At 30.9% G+C, this 22,974-nt stretch overlaps 1 protein-coding gene across 7 annotated transcripts in view; it reads left to right on the top strand.

The window, feature by feature from the left end:
• Window positions 1-22,974, top strand: part of Sox102F (transcription factor Sox102F) — a 297,246-nt gene that overhangs the window by 186,090 nt on the left and 88,182 nt on the right. For all 7 annotated transcript variants that reach the window (XM_088182700.1, XM_088182701.1, XM_088182699.1 and 4 more), the window contains 2 exons: window positions 6,406-7,137; window positions 14,325-14,511. In XM_088182700.1, coding sequence (XP_088038826.1) covers window positions 6,406-7,137; window positions 14,325-14,511 — 919 coding nt within the window. The remainder of the gene's footprint in view (window positions 1-6,405; window positions 7,138-14,324; window positions 14,512-22,974) is intronic.

Below are 22,974 nucleotides of genomic sequence, written 5' to 3'. Positions count from 1 at the left end.
TTATGTATTGTGATGAATATCCCTGGAATGTAATAGCGCGGCGGCGTTTCGCTTGTCACAGAAAAAGTTTAACGACGTCACGGGATAAACAGTAACAAATACTACGCTATACGGGGGAACGCTATAGGGGGGCTTACTGTATATACTCTTTATTATTTAAATTTATTATAAAATAATAGCAATTCTTAATTATTCTTATCGAAATCACTGAAACCTCAATGAATTTTTTTTCTTTTCGTTGAACTAGGAACCCACCAAATGACACTTGCCTTTGCCTTTTTTTGAAAATGTGACATTGCATTGCCATTGAAGAGATTCAGCCTTACTTATCAGGTGGTGTTTTTTCACGAAATTTTGCCCTATTTCCCAATTTTTACAGATATCCTTATTGGGGTTTTTTAGCCTCTCTCTCCTCCTCGGACATACTGTAGCTTACGTTGCAGATTTATTAGTTATTCAGCGATCAGCTCCTGGCCATGTACCTTTACTACATGGCCAGGCTCCCGTTCATGAGCAAACCCGTCAACGCAATTAGGCCACAGTTTTCTCCAAGCAGAATTGTGGGTTCTCATCGATGATCTAGAGGCAGCTCACGGTGTTGAATAGTTTTTTCCAATAGATTTATTCCTTCGTTCACTTCCAAGCATTGCTGAAATAGTGATTTGGTGTAAAGCTTTAATTCAAAATGACCTGCTGATCCATAGGCTGGAGGAATGGAGTGGTGTTGGGTGGAAAAACTTGATCTTATTGAACACGTAATTCTTCCAGTAAATCGACCTTAAAGTTTGGTAGATAAGCAGAGGCATTACACATCATTGGAGTTACAAATTATTTTTCAAAAGGTGTATCTTCACTGCAAGAACAGTCATTGTCTATTGAGAAGAATCATCGGCTCAATTAGGATTAAAGTGACGCGTTGTGTATTGCTTGTATCGTAACAGATCGCTCATTTAGACGAAATTTATTATAATTTTTTTATCGTATTGCGGAACACTTGTAAACTAAGTCACTCGCAATCCGAGGTTTCATTGTACATCAATAATAAATATTAAAGCAATTCGGTTAATTTATTATGTTTACGTACAATTATATTAGATTTTCCTCAGTTAGTACAAATATATTAGTTCTGTTTATGCATTGACTAGTTATAATACAATTTTTTTTTCCCATAAATATGTACAAACATTTACTTTTAAACAATCTAAAAAGTTTAATAATTACGATGGTCGCACATCCAGATTTTCCGATCACAAATCGATTGTCTCTCTCGCTTTTTGTGTAAATCTCTCGTCGAGCTACTATCCCAGTCGCCTTTAGACATAATAAAACATTTAGAAAGTCTACTACATTCTCATTCTGCTCATTTTCTATTTTAGTCTTCCATCGACGGGCGCAAAACGAAATTATTAGGTAGTGTAGGAAGTCACGTCTGAAGGCGTTCCACTTGCCCCGACGCTCCATTTGTTCCCAGACCCACCGACCGATCCCCTCTCATATAGACATCTATAAAATGTCTGAAATCTATAATTTACACCCCCTTCTCGACTAATAGCCTCCGTCTCTCGGAATCGCATAATCTAATATTTAAAACCGGTGACGTTAAAAACTGGAAACTAAGCGGACTTTGGCTCAAGTTTGACATGCCCTCAAGTTTCGTGATACATATTTAATACTGATATTTCACGAGCGACAAACTTTTATATCACAAGACTTTAAGGCAAAATGCAAATTATCAGCGGCGTGTCCGTATTAGGTTTGGCCTAATGGAATCTTTAATAAGCGAGCTTAAAGCTCGACTTGCTCAACTTTGTTAGCGTTAATTATTCGGAATGATAAAAGGTTAATGTGGCTACGATCCCTGAAGCTCGTCTTACCGACACACATAGGCAATATCATGATTAATTAATTAAAACCATAAATTTGATATTGAGTGTTTAACGAGTAAAGGCTAAAAATGTCTTTTTGATCTCACTGCAAGAGCTTTGCTCTCTCGAGTTTCTCGGAAGGCATATAATGCTCCGAATAAAATTGATATTTTGCCTTTTTGGACTTGTATAAAATATTCATCTGCAGTCTTTCCGGAACATTTTTGTCTTCGTTTCTTATTCATCTATTAATTAATCCGCAACTGTAAAAAATATGCAATGGACGGTACTTTTTTGCCATTATATTTCAATGAAAAAGACTCTTGAGGGTAACTTTAAATGGAAGCATTTAATGTCACAGTATCACTAATTGGCACGGAAGCACTACAATAAAAGTTAATTTAATGATGCGCATGTTTATAGAATCTTGTATTTTTTTCAGAAACGAGAGTTCATCTTTTCTCGCATTATAATGAAGCCGTCAGCTTTGTGTTTAATATTTCATTAAGTACGTGTATATTTTCATATTTATATACATAGAGTACCTGCCGGCGAGAGTTTCTCTCTTTCTCTCTCTTTCCGTTATTTTCTCAATAGGCACTCAGCAGAGGAAAATTCCCTTAATCACATTTGTGCGATTTTATTATTCGTCGCTGTGTTTGTCGGAGCATTGTGCGCGCGTTTTTCCTTCACTCCCATATTTTCCTTTTATTAAAGATAATTCCGTTATAAAAATGCCTGCCATTTCCATTTCATAAATCCAAAACGTGCAAGCTGTGCCGGCGAACTCAGCTAATGTACGCTTCCTATTCGGATTTTCATTTTTCTAAGGCTTTCGAGCCACTTGTCGCACCTCCAAAAGCATCATTGTCTAGGAAGAATTGTGAAAAAGTTGTAAAATCACAGATAGGGCTCAAAAGAGACACTACGCCATTATTTAAAGCATACTCTTGGATATAGTATATATTTATAAATCAATTTTTTTGAACTATTCCAATCTAATTTAAAAATGTACTCTTCATAGATTAGTTATCTGATAATTTATAATATATCTCGAAAAAAAAGTATGTACATACACATATTAATTTCGGTAATACTAATATGATTTAATTAAAAAGTAATATAATATAAACAGTTCTAGCTTTTTAGAGCTTTTAATGTAATATTTAGGCTACTTCTAAATGCGTCATAAAACATATTTATTATTTTTAAAATGTTTCAATTCTAAAACATTTTTATTTTTCAATAAAAACAATACATCATAGAAGTGTATTACGCAATATTTAGTTTAAATATATTAAATAATATATTAAAGGCTATTTTTAAAGGTGTCCTTTATATTTTTTCGCAAAATTAAATTTAATTAAAAACTAAATTTTAAATCCTCAAAAAAGAGACAAGAGATACTTCATATAAAATTATTTAATTGTCCGGTGCTTTTCATTCAAGAAAACTTAAAGCCAAATCTTATTATAACATAAGATTTTTACATTAAAATTGAACCTAGTGTTGTCTAATCTTGTATATTATAAATTAAATATATTCAATTTGGCGTAATTATTATTCAAATTAAAAATATAAATTTTGTATAGAGACGTCAAACTAATCCAAAAATGCATTATTCATAGGATAATAAAAATCTTGACCATACACGTTACACATCAGTAATAAAATTTATTTCCAATAAAAAAAGACACTCGTGTGATGAAAATTTATTACACGCGACAAAACTTTTATAACGCGATCTTGCTTATAATATTTTTTTAGTTTTTATGCTGTAATCTTAGCCGTTAAAACACGCATATATTATCTTATAATCTACAAGTAAATTCTAAAAATATTTATTTGACCACTTTTTATATGAAATTCTAGAACCCCACGCAGACATTGGGAAATTCGTTCTGTCGTCGCCACGGGGTTAACGCGATTGTTAAGGGTTTATTGGATTCGCAGTCTCCCAGTTGTTTGTATGATTTGATTTGTGCGTTCAAATTGTCTGCACTACGTCTGTTGCCGCCTTGAAGATGAAGGGTGAACAATGAGAGGAAATGAGCCGAACACGGGGGGCTGGTTGAACGAATGGAAATTTCACCCCCAGTGGGGTGAAAAAGGAAATTTTCCATTATGCCACTTTTTGTTTACCGAACCATTGTGCTTAATCCATAATCGAACGCTCAAATCGGCCGAGGTATCTTTCCGATCTTGGTCCGGCAAATTTTCATTTCGTCCAATTTATCATCTGTAATTCTACTACGAAGGGTCCTGAGCTGTCCTCCTAAGACGGAAGAAGGAAACGATTAATTTCCTCGACCAAATAACGCTCTGCCTTCAAGTCTCTGCCGTCAAATCTAAACGACGAGATGCACTCTCGTATAAACGACCGATCTGGCCCAGAATCACTTGATTAGTTTTCAGCTTAATCCGTTTCACTGACTGTCAAACATCTTTGCGATTCAATATTGCCATTCACCTTTATGTATAATATGGTATGGCTATACATGTAAAAGTAAATTGAATAGTGCTATATATACATATATTTGTTTAAAGTTGTATTACTAACTATATGAATTTAATACAACTAAATTGCTTAATGATATTCTAAAATACACCAAAACTATTTCTAGCAAAGTTTAGTTTTGATTTGATTTAATATACTTCAAAAGTATATAATGAGTGATGCACAATAATTAATAAACATGGCTCGATTTAAATTTATTTAGCTTTTCAATAATAATATTTAATGATCAATAGTATTAATCATATACTCATATTTAAATGTATTGTTAACAACACAAATACATCATATAAATGTATAATAATTATATCAGTAAGTTCAAGTGCAAATGTTTAATTAACTACGATAATTGCAATGAGGTCAATCGTTTATTATGGTATAATTTAAAATAAAATAAACACACAAGTGAGTCGATAAACTGAATTGAGTCCATTGATAATTTACAATGCTTTCAATCTTTTTACAAGTTCATTGCCGTACTAAGTTAATTTTATAAACATTGATTAATCAGCTATTACATAATATAATGCGATTAGTTACACGCTTAAAGATTCCCCTTTCGCCGTTACAGAATTTAACGTCGTCTTAATGATCACAAAATACGGCTCTCGGCTTGCAAACTTTGATTATTGAATTATGGTTACCCTCAAAGCGAACCTCTGAGAATTTTTAATACATTGCAAATAAACGCTCCATCTCGCAAGAAGTGGCGATGATGGCTTTCGCCAAAGTTGACCGTCACTTTCTTCACTTTTGCCAAATCGATTTAACCGTTCCACGGTCCCTAAATCGCATTAGCCGATTCATGCATCAAAAGCGTTTAAGCCACCACCCACCCTTAACTAAAACGTTGATTAGAGGACATCTAGCAAATTCTCACTTCTCAGATCAAATGGGGGTGGGTTACTCTCTATCTTCAGGAGGAGATCGGCGCGGGACGCTTGACACTTTCCGCTCCCGAGATTGTCCTAACCGCCCAATCCAATCTAATCCGATCTAATCAGAATTAAGGATCGACGTATGCGATTCTATCGCATTCTTTGATAGGGGTGGCCAACCGTCAGATGCTAAATAATATCCTAATTAAAGGAGACGAATTCATGATCTTTTATATTATTAATTACCTATTTTTGTGTGATTAAAAGCAGTTAAACAAAAAACTGTTATCACAAAGATACAATTAACCCTTTGTATGCCAAAGTTATTTTAATAATTCTTGCCCCAAGTCCAAGCCAATTTGACTGAGAATATTTAATTAAACAATTTAATGATCATTTAATATATAACAAGAAAAAACTATTTCATCTATATTATATCTTTCTATGTGTACATAATATTAAATAAATTTTATTTACCCAGAATTAAATTTGCAATTATTAATTTAAAAAATATAAAATATTTTTTTATTTATTTTATACTAAACTTTTAATTTTATAATTGTATATTTTTTTGTAAAATTAAATTTGTATAATTGAATGGAATTTAATTAATATTAATACCATAAATTTACTAATATTAATCTTATAAGATTACAAAAGTTTATTATTTATATGAATTATTTTAATAATATTTTCTTTTATTAAATTATATAGAGATACATAATATATTATATAATAAATGTAATGTTTAAAATACGTTTTATTTATTTATAAAATTATTAATTTTAAGATATAATTTTAAATAAGTTGAGAAAAAATAAATGTTTAATACGCGTGGACTTCGTACTCCAAAGGGTTAATCATAATATACTTTAATAAAATAGGTACTTGGTATATATTTTCAAAAATGATACATTGGTGTAATCACTATTTTTCTAACATGTAGGTACATATAGTCATTTTTTGTTAATTATTTTTTAAAAAGTTATATAGTCTAATAGAAAAACTTATCTGGAGTGCTGCATTAGTTTCGTAGCCCAGACAGCCATAATTTTATTACATCTGAAATTCACAACTGTGAATTTCACACAACAGTATACATTAGCCTCTGGACATTCGACTAAACCTTATTTTTTTATTGTTACAGAAACATGTCATCTAAAAGAAAATCACCGCCAACGAAACTACAAGAAGGTGTCTCTGCCACAGTGCCCACATTGCCAGTGTCCAATTGCGAAACCACCTTGCAAATATCCATCTCCGACTTCAGCTCGGACATTGAACCATTAAAGCTGAAAAAGACAAACAGCACATCGTCTGATCAGCCAATCGGAACGTTTTCAGACCACGAAGAGTCGAGCAACAACTTTGAGAGCGATCTAGAGGAAAACCAAAGCAATTTGACGTCGTCTAACGTAGGGTTTTACAAAGTTTCCTCGAACTCGAACGTCAGCTCCGAAGAACACACGGACGAGGAGATAGACCAAAACAACAGGCCTGTCAAGAAGCCGAGGTTCAACAATAGCAACGCTACAGAATCGAAAATGACCAACAATCTACTAGTACCTGTGACATTATCGGCGATTAATATGCATCACGAGCAATTCGCGAGGCATCAGGCTGCTCTTCACGAGGCAGCTGAAAGACGCAGAAGCTCATCGGAATGCAGTTCGCCCAATTCTGATTTTAAAAGCATATGCAATAACAACAATTCAACTTTGCTCAACCACAATAATTCGCCATTAGGTTTAGGATCGGTAAGCTCCCATAAAAGAACCATGGACGACGTACTCAAGAGGTTAACGTCCAAGATGAACAACAGCACAATCAAAGAGGAAAAACGGCCTACTCCATCGACGACTCCAATCAAACAGAACAAGTAAGCATTATATATATATATACATTTTTTTTATCAAAATCTTGTTTAGTAAGAAAATAATTGAGATATCAAATTTTAGTAATTTTCGTAGAATCGCGATGAGTAACATTATATTTTTCATTACTTAATTTATTTATTGTTTTTAGCAATCGATATTAGTAAAAACTTATCAGCAACGTAATTTCATACACATTTTATTATTCGTCAGTTTTAAATAAATAAATTATATGATTTAAATATATTTTTTTATAATATTTGCAAAAATATGTTTAAATTAAATTTTAGTTATTTAACATATTAGTATTTCGACTGTGATATATTATATCTTGTAGCAATCTTTATATATGTAATAATATTTATTTTATTATATTAGCGTGAGCTATCTATTCATCCGAGAGAGAGAGAGAGAGAGTTTTCTCTATATATTTATAACTTAATATATAGAGAAGATTGTACGGAACTATTTATATATTTTTGACAATTCCTAATTCAGTGTCGTTTTATTAAAATTAGATTTCAGTCGTACTTTGGCAGCCAGTCGTAAAACTGGATTAATAATTAATGATTTTTATTTAATAACTGACTCGTAAAAAGCAAGGAATTTAGCTGGAGGGTTTTATCTTATCCACCTTACTCTTCAGACCTTGCTCCTTCCGACTACCATTTATTTCTATCGATGCAACACTTCCAAGACGAAAAAAAATCAAATGTAGACGATGTGAAAAATGATTTGATGAAAATATTTGGGGAAAGAATTGGGAGGCTTTGATGAAAATATTTTTCATCAAAGCTTCCCAACATTTTATGCATATATAATTTAAAAATGACCGAGAGGCTATATATTTAGAAAGAAATTATGTTTTAAATTATTAAAATAAAAATAAATATTCTAGTGAGTTTCTTGATTCATTAAAATACGATATTAATTTTGGGATTACTTTATATATTAGTGTATATTGATTATTATTATTATTAACTTTAATTTTTATCATAGTTCTTTTAAATTTATTATTCATAGAAAATTTAATGAAAAATTTTGCAAATAATGTTGAAATTAATCAAATTAAAATATACTGGGAATTGACTAATCTTTCAAGTTGCAATTCGGAAGTTGATAAATTATTTTTAAAATCAAAAGATTCATCACACATAATTTATTTTAATTTTTATTTGCAAAATTTTTCATTAAATTTTCTATGAATAATAAATCTAAAAGATCTATGATAAAAAATCCTGCTTTGCATTTCAATACAAAACAGGATGTTTTATCTCTAAAATCTTTTTTTTAATTTATAATCACCAAAAATATCATTTGTTTAAATAAATTAAAAAAATAGTTAAGATATGCGGATAATTTTTACAAATTAACAATATCAACCGTTATTGAACAGGTGTTTTCAACATCAATTGAAAATACTAAACGTTTATTAGCTCATTTAGTCTAAAATTGTGATTTATTTTAATTATCCAAAATTATTTCTTCATACAGTTTTTATATTTTAAAAACTTCGAATATTATGTGAATTATTTAAAATACAGTGGATTTCAATTGATAAATGAAAAAGTTTTATTAATTGGAAACATTTAATATTCTGATTTTAAATTATCATAAAAATACCTAAATAGCTTAACCAGATATTGTTTTGTACAGAATACATAACGCATAAAGAACATTAGATGACGAGGTCATTAAAAACACAATCATTTGCGGTCGTCGGTTGATATACATTCAAATATGTTATTGTTACTAACGAGCTAAATACCTTTTGAGAAACAGGTGTGATGGATTAACTAACCATGAAAGATGATTAGTGATTTATATTACTCACGCGTAGATTAATTGTGGGTCTCACGTTTTTTAAATATGGGCGGTATTAGTATTTGATTTAAAGATTTTAGAATTTAGAAAATATTCATTGCAATTTGTCATTGCAATTTGCGACGCTGTAACTTCTCTTGTGTCTTCTCATGGAGAATCTCGAAGAGATCACGGACTCGGCAATGGCGTAATCAGCCTTTTGTTCAGACCGTTTGACCTCAACCATCATACATTAGAACGTCTTCATTATTAAAACAACCCAAAGATGTTGCATCAAACAATGGCCGGCCATTGTGCCGCTCCGGCAACAAAGTACAAAAAAGTGGCCAAGATAAATTGCTCAAGTTAAATGGCTTTTTGTTAGAAACAATACATAATGGCTCGACCGTAATCATTATCATTTTATACACACTTATTGTTGTGAAGATAATTAAAAAAATATTTTTTCAATGTCGAAGATCTTCGCGATGATTGATAATAAAATCTCAACTTTTTAATTGATGTGTTTCTAACGTGTGTATAAAAATAACATCAGTAACAATACCAGTGCGTATTATCAGCATAAAAGTCCCAGAGAATGTTACCCATTGACCGAGTGACCTAGGACAGTCGTTTTTAAATAAACAATAATTTTCATACATTACTAACACATCATAATCACATTCTATATATATATACATAATATAATAACAATATTATGTATGGATACATATCAAGAGCAAGAAACACAGAAATTTGCTAAGAAAAGTAAATAGATTACATATGATGATCATAAATAATGTAATAATTTTATTTCTATTACTATACTAATCTCACTATTGTGGAATATGGTGCATCTTCAGCACCAAAGGTCATAAGAACTCACTATTCTTGTATTTTAGTATAAAGCTAAATCATGCAATAAAACCGATTTGTATCCATAAAATAAGTTTTTGCAACGTATCCTGACAACAGTACATCAATAAAGAACAATAATAATGAAGGATATCTAAAAATACTGTTAAACTGTTTGAGATATTCACATGTATTCCAATAGTAATATTCGTGGAAATCATTAACCATAAATATCCCGACATTTTTAAAAATCTAATGCTATGACCAATGATATTATTTTATATCAAAATGTTATTATATGATAATGTAATCGTATTAAATTAACGACAGTCAATTCACTGCGTCATTTTTTTTCAATATCAAATCCTATCAATATTAAAGTATATAATATAATAAAACCATGCCTCCGATTGTATCGCAAAATCTTCTCAAGTATCCGGTCAATTTCGGTGAATATTCAAATTCCCGAACCCGGACCGTCCCGGAAAATCAGGCACGCTTGGTCACCATAGCGTATGCGCTTTTGTAATCCAATGTGTCCTTTTATTAGACTCGGGATATGGCATCAAAGGAATCGAATCGAATTTCGCTCCTCTGCCATATTATCATTTTTACTGGCTAGAATCTGATGGAATTTTAGATGTTATTTTTGGGTGACCACTCCTGGCCGATACACTACTTCCAATGAATATTTGATACCATGTATCGGATGCAATGTGCATTGAATGTGTCCCTCGTGGAAATGCATTATGCATTCTACTACCGACGTCTAGTTACAACTGGAAGGTAGGGTTAATTCGAAAACGGGGACATACACACACAGATTAATGAGATTATCGATGAAGTAAAGTGCAAAACTAGAGCATGAGAATTTTTGGGGTAGATAGATACATTTGATTAACGTTATGTGTATGTTTAAATATGCTATATGAATTCTACTTATTTCATATACTTTAAATTAGGGGGGTAATTTTTTGATTTTCTAGTAATTATTATTAAAAAGAATGACATCTTTTTAATCCCATATTGCGACATTGTTCTAGTTCATAAATCACCGAATAGCTTATCTAACCTTTGTATATATAAAATATATGATTTATAGTAATCTTAATATAACTGCTAACTTAACATAAACGACTATATAGTTATACCAATATTCACAGTTACATATACTATATACATACATACACGTCTAGCAAAATATATGTAGATGTATGTTACATTGCTTCATTGCACCCATATACATATGTTTAAATGATAATAAATTATATTAATTTTTATGTTATTCTGTTGAAACTATCTATATAAATGATTAGTTTCATAATAAAAAATAACGTTCAAGTTCATTGCTTTATTTTTATTACGCAATTAAATTAATATTTTACGTTCACACAGTTTGAAATAAGGCACAAGCGATGTTGAATTTAAAAGTAACTGATGGTAATTGTTTCGATATCTTGAATATTAGATTGTATATACAAAAATGAAAAATCTTTATATTTTTATTTTGCTCTGACATATTTTGATTGATACTCGCCATTTAAAATATGACTCAAATATGACTGGATATACAAAACCATTTAAAAAAATATAGATATTATGTATTATTAATTATTCTTAAAAAATCTCATGATCTAAAATAAATAAAGGGGAAATTAAAAGTAACACGCTAATCTGGTATTCTATAGAAAGGTATTGGATTAATATATAATAAATAGTGACATAAATATTTTTCATTAGTTTTTACAATATGGTTTGAGATTGAATTATTCAATGATTTTAATACAACTTTGCAGTAAGAATAAGCATAAAAATATTTACATATAATCAGAGATTCTGAATTTACAAAATAATATCATAAACAAGTAAATAAATCGCAAATCGTATTTATATTTATAAGAAAGATAAAAAATTGTATTTTACAATTCGTAATAGTGAGATTTTAAGAGATTTTGTCTCTTATGTTGTTTTCATATGTAAAATTAGACATTTTACAGTGTTACTTTTAGCGACAAATCCATTTTAGAAAGTGAGATTTTCATAGCTCATGTATCAAAATAGTGACAGTAATGCTGCATTATTAAATAATTTTCAACCAATTAATATTTAAAGCTATCGATATCATAATTTATAAATATTTAAAACATCATGGTCCAAGTGTTTCATAAACTTTCATAAACAGATATTATTTATGCGTGTAATTATCTATATAAATAATGTATTGCAAATTTTCTAAATGATCTGCTTTGTGATGAGAACCTTATATTGATTTAAAAGAAAGTAGTACACTTATATTATATTATTATAACTAATAATAATAAATTATATTCACTAAATGAAATACCATATGCATAACACATAAAAACGAGTTATGCCATAATTAAACCTTTACAACTAAATTCAACAGTTTAATAACTACTTTTTAGTTTTATCATTTATATTTGCTAACTGTCCAATCAAACGACGCCAATTAAAAATACCCAAACGCAATTCAGCCAATTTAAACTTTCACCAAAAATTCAGTTTTGACTATCCGATAACCTCGCAAACCTTTGTATCGTATTGTTCCAGATATGCTCGTTTCATAACAAAACATCAACACGAATCGTACGATTTTTTTATTTCGTTCTCATTGTCAGAATTTGGTCAAATCTGATTACAGGTCATGGACTGCAAGATAAACTGCTCTGTTTTCGTTCCTCATTTACTATTGTCAACAAAATGTACAATCACACTTCGTGCACTGTTTGTTATTTTATATCAATAATTTAAGCACAAGGTTTCAAAGAAGAGCTGCCATAAAATTGTAGCGAAACGTATTCGCGACTTACGTATTCTATTATTGTAGACGCGTCGCATAAAACCCGTCGCACGTAGAGGGCTTCTGTCTACGGCGTAGACTTGTTTAAAACACACTATTAAATAAAAATCCTTGAATATGATACTTTTTTAAAAATAGAATTTAATTATAATTTATATTAAATCTTTATCTTTTTTAATACCCATATCTTGAAACGATACTTGCTACTTATTAATATTTCGATCTTAAAATATTGCTTTTATATTGAATAAAAATAGCTTTTGATTATTTTTTCCCTCTTAATCTTATGCAAATTACTTTTTTTCTCATTCTCGGCGGGTAGTCGTCATCTTTCGGTGACAACTTTATTGCCGGTCTTCACAATCGTCATCTTCTCTCCGTTCCCCTGCTGCCTCCATTGTGGCACTTTCTTTTTTTTACACCACAGCCTCCTTATTACCGCTCTCGCCCCCTCGAATCGCAAAGGGGTGATCGCTCAAGTGGCCGTGGGGTTGCCTTTGTCGAAGAATGTTTAGTGTTGTTGATGGTTTGGCCCTCTGATGTAAACAATGAATAATTTACTAGCCATTTTTTTTATAATTGATTTTTTACTACATACATATAGTATGCACACACACAATACATCTCCGTATACACTACGATGAAAAAGAAACAGGGTCACATTGGGTGGTAGTTGTGGTGGTGGGATGCAAGCTTGTGCCTCCCCAGCGGCTGTCTTTAAATTATTCATGGTTTTGGCTGCAACTGTAAAAAGGATGGATGTTGCCATATATCCATGTATCCACAAGTGGCTTACAGACGCCACTATACATCTTTGTTTGACGTGGATCGCTAATCCACTTTTCCTTTAGCAAATATTTATTGAACTGTTCGAAAATTAATGTAAGAATGTAAAAAATAACTTTTTCCATTACACGGTCTCTAAAATATTTGTATAATTACTATACATATATTTTAATAAGATCAGATCAGAAAAAATGAATTCCAAATCATCATCTCAACAGTTATTGTATTAGCAATTATTCGTTGACTTATCTGAAAATTTGTTTTTAGTAATTATAATTTCTCCTAAGCATTGGCTCTATACCCTTTTAATCCAGCACTTTTAACTGAAACGTCATGTATTTTGTCCTTACTTAAAATACGGTGTCTATATTTATTTGAGGCAAAGTTTATCATAAATTAATATTATTATGCTACAATTTTGAGTCGCATACAATTTGATTGTTACGCATTGTCATAGTAGCCTTGTATATGTTTATATATGTCATAACTGGCACAGGGTTGACGTGAAGAGGGAAGCGGCTGCGTCAATGTGTAAATCCTAATATTTTGCACTACAATTAATTGTGAATTTAAATAATATTATTATTACACAGTTTTCAAATTATATACATCGTTAATTAGGTTAGGTTAGATTTATATTTAATTTTTAATAATGGCGATTTTTCCTATAAAATGCTATATCTAAGTCAGTTTCGTGAAGATGTATAGCATATGTTTGTAATTAAACATTTTTACGATGTATTTAGAGGCATTGTCTATCTTAATATATTCTGCATTTATTGAGAGCAATCTGATTTTTACCAAAATAAATCTATAGAGATTAATTTATTTCGTCAGAGAATATTTAATAATTATGTGTCATCTTTATTTAATAATTTAACATATATGTATGTATGTATATATAAAATATTTTGTTTATATTTTCAGTGACTACGTATCTGCAGAAACACAAGCAGCTTTAGAAGCAGCAGCTCTTCAACAAGCTTTAGCTGGTGGTGGTATATTAGGAGGCACCGGCGAAAGCTTATCAGAAAAGGAAAGGCGCCTCTCAGAAATGATCCTACAGCTTCAGCTCGTCAGAGAGCAGCTCTTAGCCCAACAAGACTATCCCAAGGTAAGTCATATTTTACATCAACGAATCACAATGTTTCGCAATGTATATATAAACACATCAAGCACTATAAACAAATTTAATTTCACACACAAAGTAACCGAGCGAACCCTTTGTGCCCTCCGTGAATAAATTGTTAAACAAGTGCTGAATGGTCAACGGAGCATTTCCCATTGATGAGTTCCTTCTGGGAAAATGCCGGTCTTTGTGCTCTCGGGGCAAGGCTTTTGTCGGTTATACATCCTTTCAGTCTAACCCCTGAAGCCTTGTTCTCGAATCACAATAGGGGCCCCGGGATGAAAGACCCTGCATTCATTTGGGTATATTAATAAGGCCATACAGCAGGTTGGTGTGCCCTCGCAGATAAGAGAGCGAGGCAGCCACAATTCAAAGAGAATGCCTTTAATATATTGTCCGGTGGATATGTTTGTGAGATGAGTAATGGACAATGATGGATAGATACGATCGTTTGGCCGTGTCAAAAGTGTATTTGTCTTTTTCACGGGGAGGGGCCTTTGTTGTTGCTCCTTAAAGATTTTTTAGGAACTCCTGCCCATCGCCATAATTAGTCATCTAATAATATATAAATTTACAAGGTTTGATATTATTTATTAATTTAATTGATAATATCTATATAGTTTCATATTAGTTATGAAAGTTGTACTGATCTTATTTATAGAGAAAATAGAAATAATGTATTTATTTTCTACGTAGAGAATACGCATTATAATATTCTCACCTATCAACGCATTAGTATATATTTTTAACTTTAAAACGTAATATAAAAAGTGTAATATATGAATGTAACTTCACGGTCTACTTCAAGTGTTATTTATATACATAAATACATTGTTTCAATCAGATTGTTCCATAAATCTGAAGTAATTTGAAGACAAGATGCGTTAACAGCTCCGTTATGAGACAACTCTCACGCGCTCATAATTCAGAGTCGTTTTAAAATTCGGATTTTTTTTACAAACATCGCCTGAATATTTTTTTCTTCATATTATAAAATATATTCTAAATATATTTATAAAGTAAAATATCACTGAAACACTTCCTAATCTCAAGAATAATTTATTTTTTCATTCGAAGCGAATCAAAGCGAAGCGAATACACATAAATAAAAATATTACTTTTCAGACAAAAAAAGAGTTCCATTTTGATTAAAAAAAAACTGATTTTACAGTTGATAATTTGCAAAATAGGTTTTATATATGCACGGACAGGAGTCGGCATGCACCCTCATTTCTATTATCAACTTTTACAATCTACAATTTCGCTTTTATGCACTCACTCCCTCGGAGCTTTCAAAAAGCTCGAACGTACCCATTAAAAAAAGCTCCGCGCTTATGCGGATGTAGTGACACAATGTATATGTGCACAATCTGTTTCAATGTAGTAAATATTTTTCACACATACCGCGTTTATCACGGGGCCGTATCTTGGCTTGGAGAGAGGTCTTGACATTTCGGAAACACGTGTGTCGCGCTCGGCTCGCGGACCGTGATTTCAAACACCTGGCACCGTCACATCCGTTCGGATTGCCCAAGTCTGTTCAGCACATGTGTCTTGTGGGGACTACCTGCAGATTCGGTCGTTGTTAACGATCCGGGGCGAAAGTTGAGCTTTTTCTGTACAAATTCGGATGGGTGAAAAAAATCATCACGTGTCTGGAAGTTTGAGCAAAAAAATCAAGGTCTGGATCATCTGGATTATGAGAACATTTGCTTTCTTACTCAAATAATTTTATGCGATTATTATATTCCTAGAATTGGCTGATTTATATATTTATAGTTTTCTTTGATTATATTATTAATATAAACGATAAAATTGCTCAATTTTACTTTTGGATAAAAATTCCTAGTAATTATAAAAATGTCTAAAAATTACTCATTTTGTTCGCGGATCTGTCAGATAAACTACGTACAGTAAAACGCGAAAAATAAAATAAACATACATATAACTTTATTGCAATGAATTAAAGTTCGAACCATTTTAAAACCTACTTATACTCCTTTATCATATCTAAATTAGGGATAATTTTTAAATAGCTTATCATGGTTTGGTGATTCATAGCATTGTCTTATTTTTTCCACACACATTGAAATAGCAAGGTGGCGCATTTTAAAGAAGCCCCAAATAAAGACAAACCGAAATATGGTAAGATACATAATGTTTTTAGCTACTTTTGAATGCCCATTTTTTCCATTCGTCAATAAATATCTCAATTCGATGAAACTATTTAAAGATTGAGTCCATGAATCCTATACAATTAAAATTATGTATTTTATGCAATGACTTAATATGATGAAACCAATGGTTATTGCTACATATTTACGTTAAGTAGAATAGCTGTATGTTTTTTTTATATATTTTTCAATTGCTTTTGGATAATAAATTTGACATATATTATCGAAAAGTTTCTATGAATTAAAAAATCCGGACTGATTTAAAAGGATCAAACTAAGTTGTACGTTTCAATTTTTAGTTGCTGTAATTTATAATTAATATAACTGCATTTCTATTCGACATAAAATTAATTTTTACCATATTTAAAATGCTGCGGAAGTTGAGAATGGAGCAAACCATTTTTGCCTGAATTTGTCAATCTTATATTTATGCAAACTTACACAAAGAAACGATCGGAAGTATCGAGTTTTTTAGTATTTTTTAACGCTTATCTCAAATGTTTGTGTTCAGTTTTGGTGTTTATGCCAAGTTTTCATATTTATTCTGTTTTAAAACGTAAATTTGTGCAGGCGTGAAGTCGTTTGATTGATTGTTCTCAATTTTTTCATCAAACTAATATATAATTGCTTTATATCTTTTCTACTTTACCTTCTGGAATTAAGAGCATATTTTGTTATATATTGTTGATCATCTTGCTCTAAATTATAATTATTTAACTGCTACTAAAAACATGTATAAGATATATATTTTAAAAGCTTCCCAATTGATTTCATATATGTAAATTTTAAAACGCCGACAACCCTGCCTAGATTTCCGACCAAATAATCACTGACACAATCCATTATTCCCCTATCCTGTGCGCTAACAAACACTCCAAAACCTATATGAAAAAACGGCGCACGCCCTCCAAAGTTTCGCCACCTCTGTCACACAGGATAGTCCTACAAATTTGAACGAAACACACACAGAAATTTATATACACTAGCGATCGGAACGTACTAAATAACAGACACGGCGCGTCTGCTTTTCGTCATTTCATCCCATATTGTTATGGCCCGATTTTATTTACTCCAATTTTCTAATTTAGATTTTTTTCTAAAAATATTTATTGAGACAATAACTGTAGATATTCGCTTGTGCAATCTTCCCACAGCGTATAGCAGTAGGAAGCGACAAATCTCTATAATTGTCTATTTATTTTAATGAGACGTTCGGTTATCGGCGGATGTTATTATATTTTTTAGAATCGGCGCCTATTGCCAAATCCGCGTCCCACGTCTGCCTATTATCAATATTAGACAATTATGTAAATCGTCGATTGGTTGGCGACTACTGGAAACGCAGCGACACATTTGGTCGTCTGACTTTGTCGTGCAAAACACATGTGTTTCAGATAACAATGCGGCACATTGTGGGAATTGTTTGGGATAGATCTATATTTAGATAGACTGTATAAATATTTAATTTAAAAAACATATTAATTAACCTATTTTTAGATCGACTTTAAATATAAAGTATTTTCCTGTTTTTTATAGATTTTATAAATGTGGATACTTAAACTAATCAACATCAATTAATTTGTACTTTTTATGGTGCAGTTTCACAGTCCCTTTTAAAAGCCAACATTGATTAAAAATAATAATTGTCTTACGATGAACATATGAGCTTACTTATTTATTTATTTATTTATTTTCTTAATTTATTTAGTTAATATAGTTCATTGTTTAGGTTTAATAACTTAATAACTTCGCCTGTGATAGAAAGCGAAAAAATGTAACAAACCTTATCTCGTATTTACTATTTGTATTGTTATAACTCTATTATCATAACATTATAAAAAATACAATGTGACTAACATTTATCTAAAATATATTAAAATTAACAATATATTTTATTCAATAGAGGACATTTAGTAATAATCTTGCCATATTTTTCAAAAACACGTAGGAGTGATTTATGATTAAAATGACAATAGTTTTTAAACACATAACATAAACAAAACCAAAGTTGGCTAGACATTAATATTATTATACTCTTGTAAGATACGTAAATCAAAACAGAATGAAATTTGTGATAAAACGATCGAATAGTATTCAACTTTATAAAGTAAAGGAGCGAAATCTTCAGCGATACGCGTGTACATGGGCAGCGCGAGAGGTTCCATGTGTAGGACAAGTATAAAAAGTGCCTTCATACACACATCCATCAATCCCGAGCTTATCTCAAAGATCTTCCAATGTTTTGTCGCTAATATTTTGCCCTGAAATGCTCTCAACCTGTTTCAATTAGATCTAAGGCCCCCATTTTTTTTAAATAAAAATGTTTTTTTATTTTATTCATATGCGATTCTTAGTTGAACTTTATCAATGCGTATACAAAAAAAAACAATCATTAAAAAATCTCATTCCAAATTTTACATTAAAACTTTTTGTAATATTTTTTTATAAATATTTAAAAAAATGTTTTTACTATCGCAAATAATTAGCGGTATTTAATGTGTTTTTTGTTTCGTCTAAAAGCGCACTTTCTCAAATGCTTCGAGTTTGTAAAATTCAGGCGAAAATGGTCCCTTCCGTTCTCAATGTTCGCAGCTTTTTCACAATATTTAAAAAAATAGTTTTGTATGTTAGGAATGCTGCTATTTTAAATATAAATCGTTATATTTTTGCACTAAAACCAAACTGGAGAGTACCATATTCCGATAAATCCAAAATCGGATATAGCCCTATCTGATAATATGGTTATTAAAAGCGTAATATACATATTTCACATTGTATGTGTATTACCAGTGAAATTATATATTTAAAGTAGATCTGGCTCCCAACCATTTTTAAACGAAATATTATTTCATTGTTATGTGATCTACAGTTTGACTTTCACTGATTTTACCATTGGGTATACAAAAAAAACATATGTTCCAAAATTGACTTTAAAACGTTGAGGGGTAAAAATTAATGATTATTATAAAACATTTTTTTTCATAATTACCGAAAGTAATTCACTGTATTCAATATGTTAATATGAAAGTTGAAATTACACTGAAAATTAAAAGTACAAATGTGTTTTTTTATGAAAGTTAAACTAATATCTAAATTTAAAAATCAAATATATAATCAAACTACTTTTAAATATACTTTGAACCTATCAATATATTATGTACATATGTTTTTTTAAAATTGAATCGTTGATCTTATAAACACATTGTATACAAGACTATGTCGTCACTTCTACGTCACAGTTTGACTTACCTATAATTTCAGTGTTTAGTTTACTATTTGTATTAAATCATATATCTACATACTTATACAAAAAATGATAATGGCACCTTCCGCGCGATTTCACTCAACAATAACGAGCAAGAAATCCAAATCCATTTTTGATATTGCCAGTTGAACGGAGGCAAAGTTCAACGTTTACTTAATGCGCTCCTATTCTTCTTCCCAGCAGCCGACAATGGACCACTGTCCGTCTTGTGTTTGTAAGAGCAGATGCTACATACATACACACACATTCTTGCTAACCATAATTATCCGTCTTGCTCACAATGGGTTAACGCAACAAAGAACAAATACAACAGTATCAACTGCGGTACATTTTTTCCGATGTACCATTCGCCAGAAACACAAGGAGCTCGTGTGGGCCACAAGAGAATAAAAGATTCGATTCGTATTACGTTTGTGGATATAGTTAGTAATACGAATCGAATATCCCCCGTGGGCTTTTCCCACACCCGACAAAATCATATTTGATTACACATTCTCAATACTACGGTTGAAATTGTTGATCGGCATAATTAATCAAACTGACCGTATCTATGTATAGATTGAGAGCCGATGGTCTATGAAAACGTTTACTATTATCGGTTAATTTGTGGTAAAGATCAATATGAATTCTTAATCAATAAATCTTATAATTATCATAAATTAAAAAAAAAATAAGTTTAGCATAAAAAGCTCTGTACGAAACACGACGCCTGACATTGATTCTAATCGTATCTGTTAAACATGTGTAATTTCTTAAAACGCCTAAAATGCACTTATAGGATAGCAATTAATAAAAAAATGTTTTTCCAGATCATCTATAGATCTACATTTAGATCATTTTGTAATTATTATTTTTGCACAAAAAAAAACAATATTTTTATCAATATAAATTTTATGCGGTAATTCTTAGCAATAATTAAACGCTTTGTACTATATTAAGTCGCAAGTGAAATTAAATATGTTTGAATTTTAACTAAAGATGTTTTTCTTTTGATATAATACAACCGATCGACTGGTTTTAAACAATCTGTATTTATAAAATACAACAATATTTTCGAGCAGTTTATACATATGTAATTTTTTTATAAAAAAATCACAAAAAATCGATGTTGTTGATGATTTTTTTATTAGGTGGCGACATCCACCTGATTGTCTTTTACGCGAACGCTCAAAAATAATCAGAGGTCACCTTATCTAGAGGCGAAAATCTCCAGCTATTATGCGACTCTCGAAAATCCAAAATAAATTTATTCGCAAAGCGCCGAGGTCGTAAAGAACAAACGCAAAGGCATTAAAGCCAACGCGGCAATCCATCACCGGCAACGATTCTTATAAAGAAGTCCGAATAAATCACCCGGTCCAAAGGTTCTCAACAAGTGCGCCCGTCGTCCATTGTACCCACATACAAGATCAAGATATAAAGCTCGATAGTGGAAGAAAAGACACCGGTTTTTTAGTGTCGGATTTGCGTCAGAAGCGAGCGAGCGGCTAAACTACTACCGAATAACATTATGTAAAACAGACCATTAATTTGTAATATATATAACTTGGAACCTGTCGATGCGGGCAATATACTGTGTCAATTGAAGACTCCTAGAAAAGAACTTCGATTGAAAATTAGCTCAGTTTTGTATAATAACTCTCTAAAAGATTCGGTATACAAATTTAAAACAATCAACTAATCGATAAATATATCAATTATTTGATCATTTTAAATTTGTATTGAATTTTTTTTACAATTAAAAATAACTACTACATTATAATGATACAACTAACACAGATCATTTACTTAGAACCATATGGATAAATCGGAAATGCTTATGTATTTTTTGACGATGTGTGTGAAAGCTATTGAGCTTTTTTTATCTAATAAGCTTTACTCGACAAAGTAACAACATAATAAGATAGCGCATTTAAAAGTAGCTCATATATGATCATTATAATAGTCTTGACATTAAATAAAAGTCAGTTCGATGCGTTTCATAAATGAAATTTTCTCTCCCATAAATCAAAATTGTCAAATAATATGTTCGTTGATGACTTCAAGAATGTATGTAAAGTTAATAATTCAAAATCAAAATTTCGGAAAATTCTCTCATTATTATTCGCATGGGCCCAAGAGTGCGTTAACAGTTTGAGAATCGCTCTCTCGAAACAGTCGTCTTCTTCACCTTTGGCCACAGGTAACATTCCGTCTTTGCTCTTTATTAATTACCGTCGGTCGACTATCTGACCGACACGGATCCTCGCTTCTGACCAGTCTTTTCAAAAAAGCCGACAGAAGATGTCCAACTCTATGGACGACGATTTTTCTCGCCGAGATAAGGCCGACGTTTCGCGAGAAAGCGCCGTCTGTTGGGAAACACTGATGTTAATTACCCTCGCCTACAAATGAGACTCTAGCATTAGAAAGTGTCTATAAAATGTTCGTAATTATCGCGTTTGTCATTGATTTAACTCCGGCAGACATAATTATTACAAACTCGCTTACCGACTTGGACTGTATCCTTTTTTCCAATGTCGATAAAATAAGTTCATGATAAAGCTATTGTGTAATTTGTAACACATTTAAATCATAGTACTTGTCTTTAACTTTTTATTTAAATGTGCATAAATTGAATCACATTTATAAAAAAAATCCTCCGTAAATCTAACCTAATATTGTGTATTAAAAATCAATCCAACGAAATATAAATTAAATTTTAGCTAGGTATTTTCGAACTTGTGCTTTACCAAGAAAATAAAGAAAACTCTATATCCAATAAAAAATAAAGACATTATAAAAAAAATCTTGTCCCAATTTTTCTTAACTTTTATTCTTCGTTTGACATTAAATAAATACGTAGTTTGTAGAAGTATTTAATAAATGCAATTTAAAAAAATTTGCCTTATTAAAAATCTAATTTTTACGAATTCATACTAAAAAAATGTATGAAACGATATAAAATCAGTTGAAATAGTAAATTAGTACCTATATACATACGTATATTTCATTAATAAAGTTAAATCG

The sequence above is a fragment of the Plectrocnemia conspersa genome, unplaced genomic scaffold (genome assembly GCF_051122295.1).
Source record: "Plectrocnemia conspersa isolate PC_06_02 unplaced genomic scaffold, ASM5112229v1 ptg000003l, whole genome shotgun sequence".
Lineage (NCBI taxonomy): Eukaryota > Metazoa > Arthropoda > Insecta > Trichoptera > Polycentropodidae > Plectrocnemia > Plectrocnemia conspersa.
Note: the sequence above shows the minus strand (reverse complement) of the source record. Positions and strands in the feature narration are given on the sequence as shown.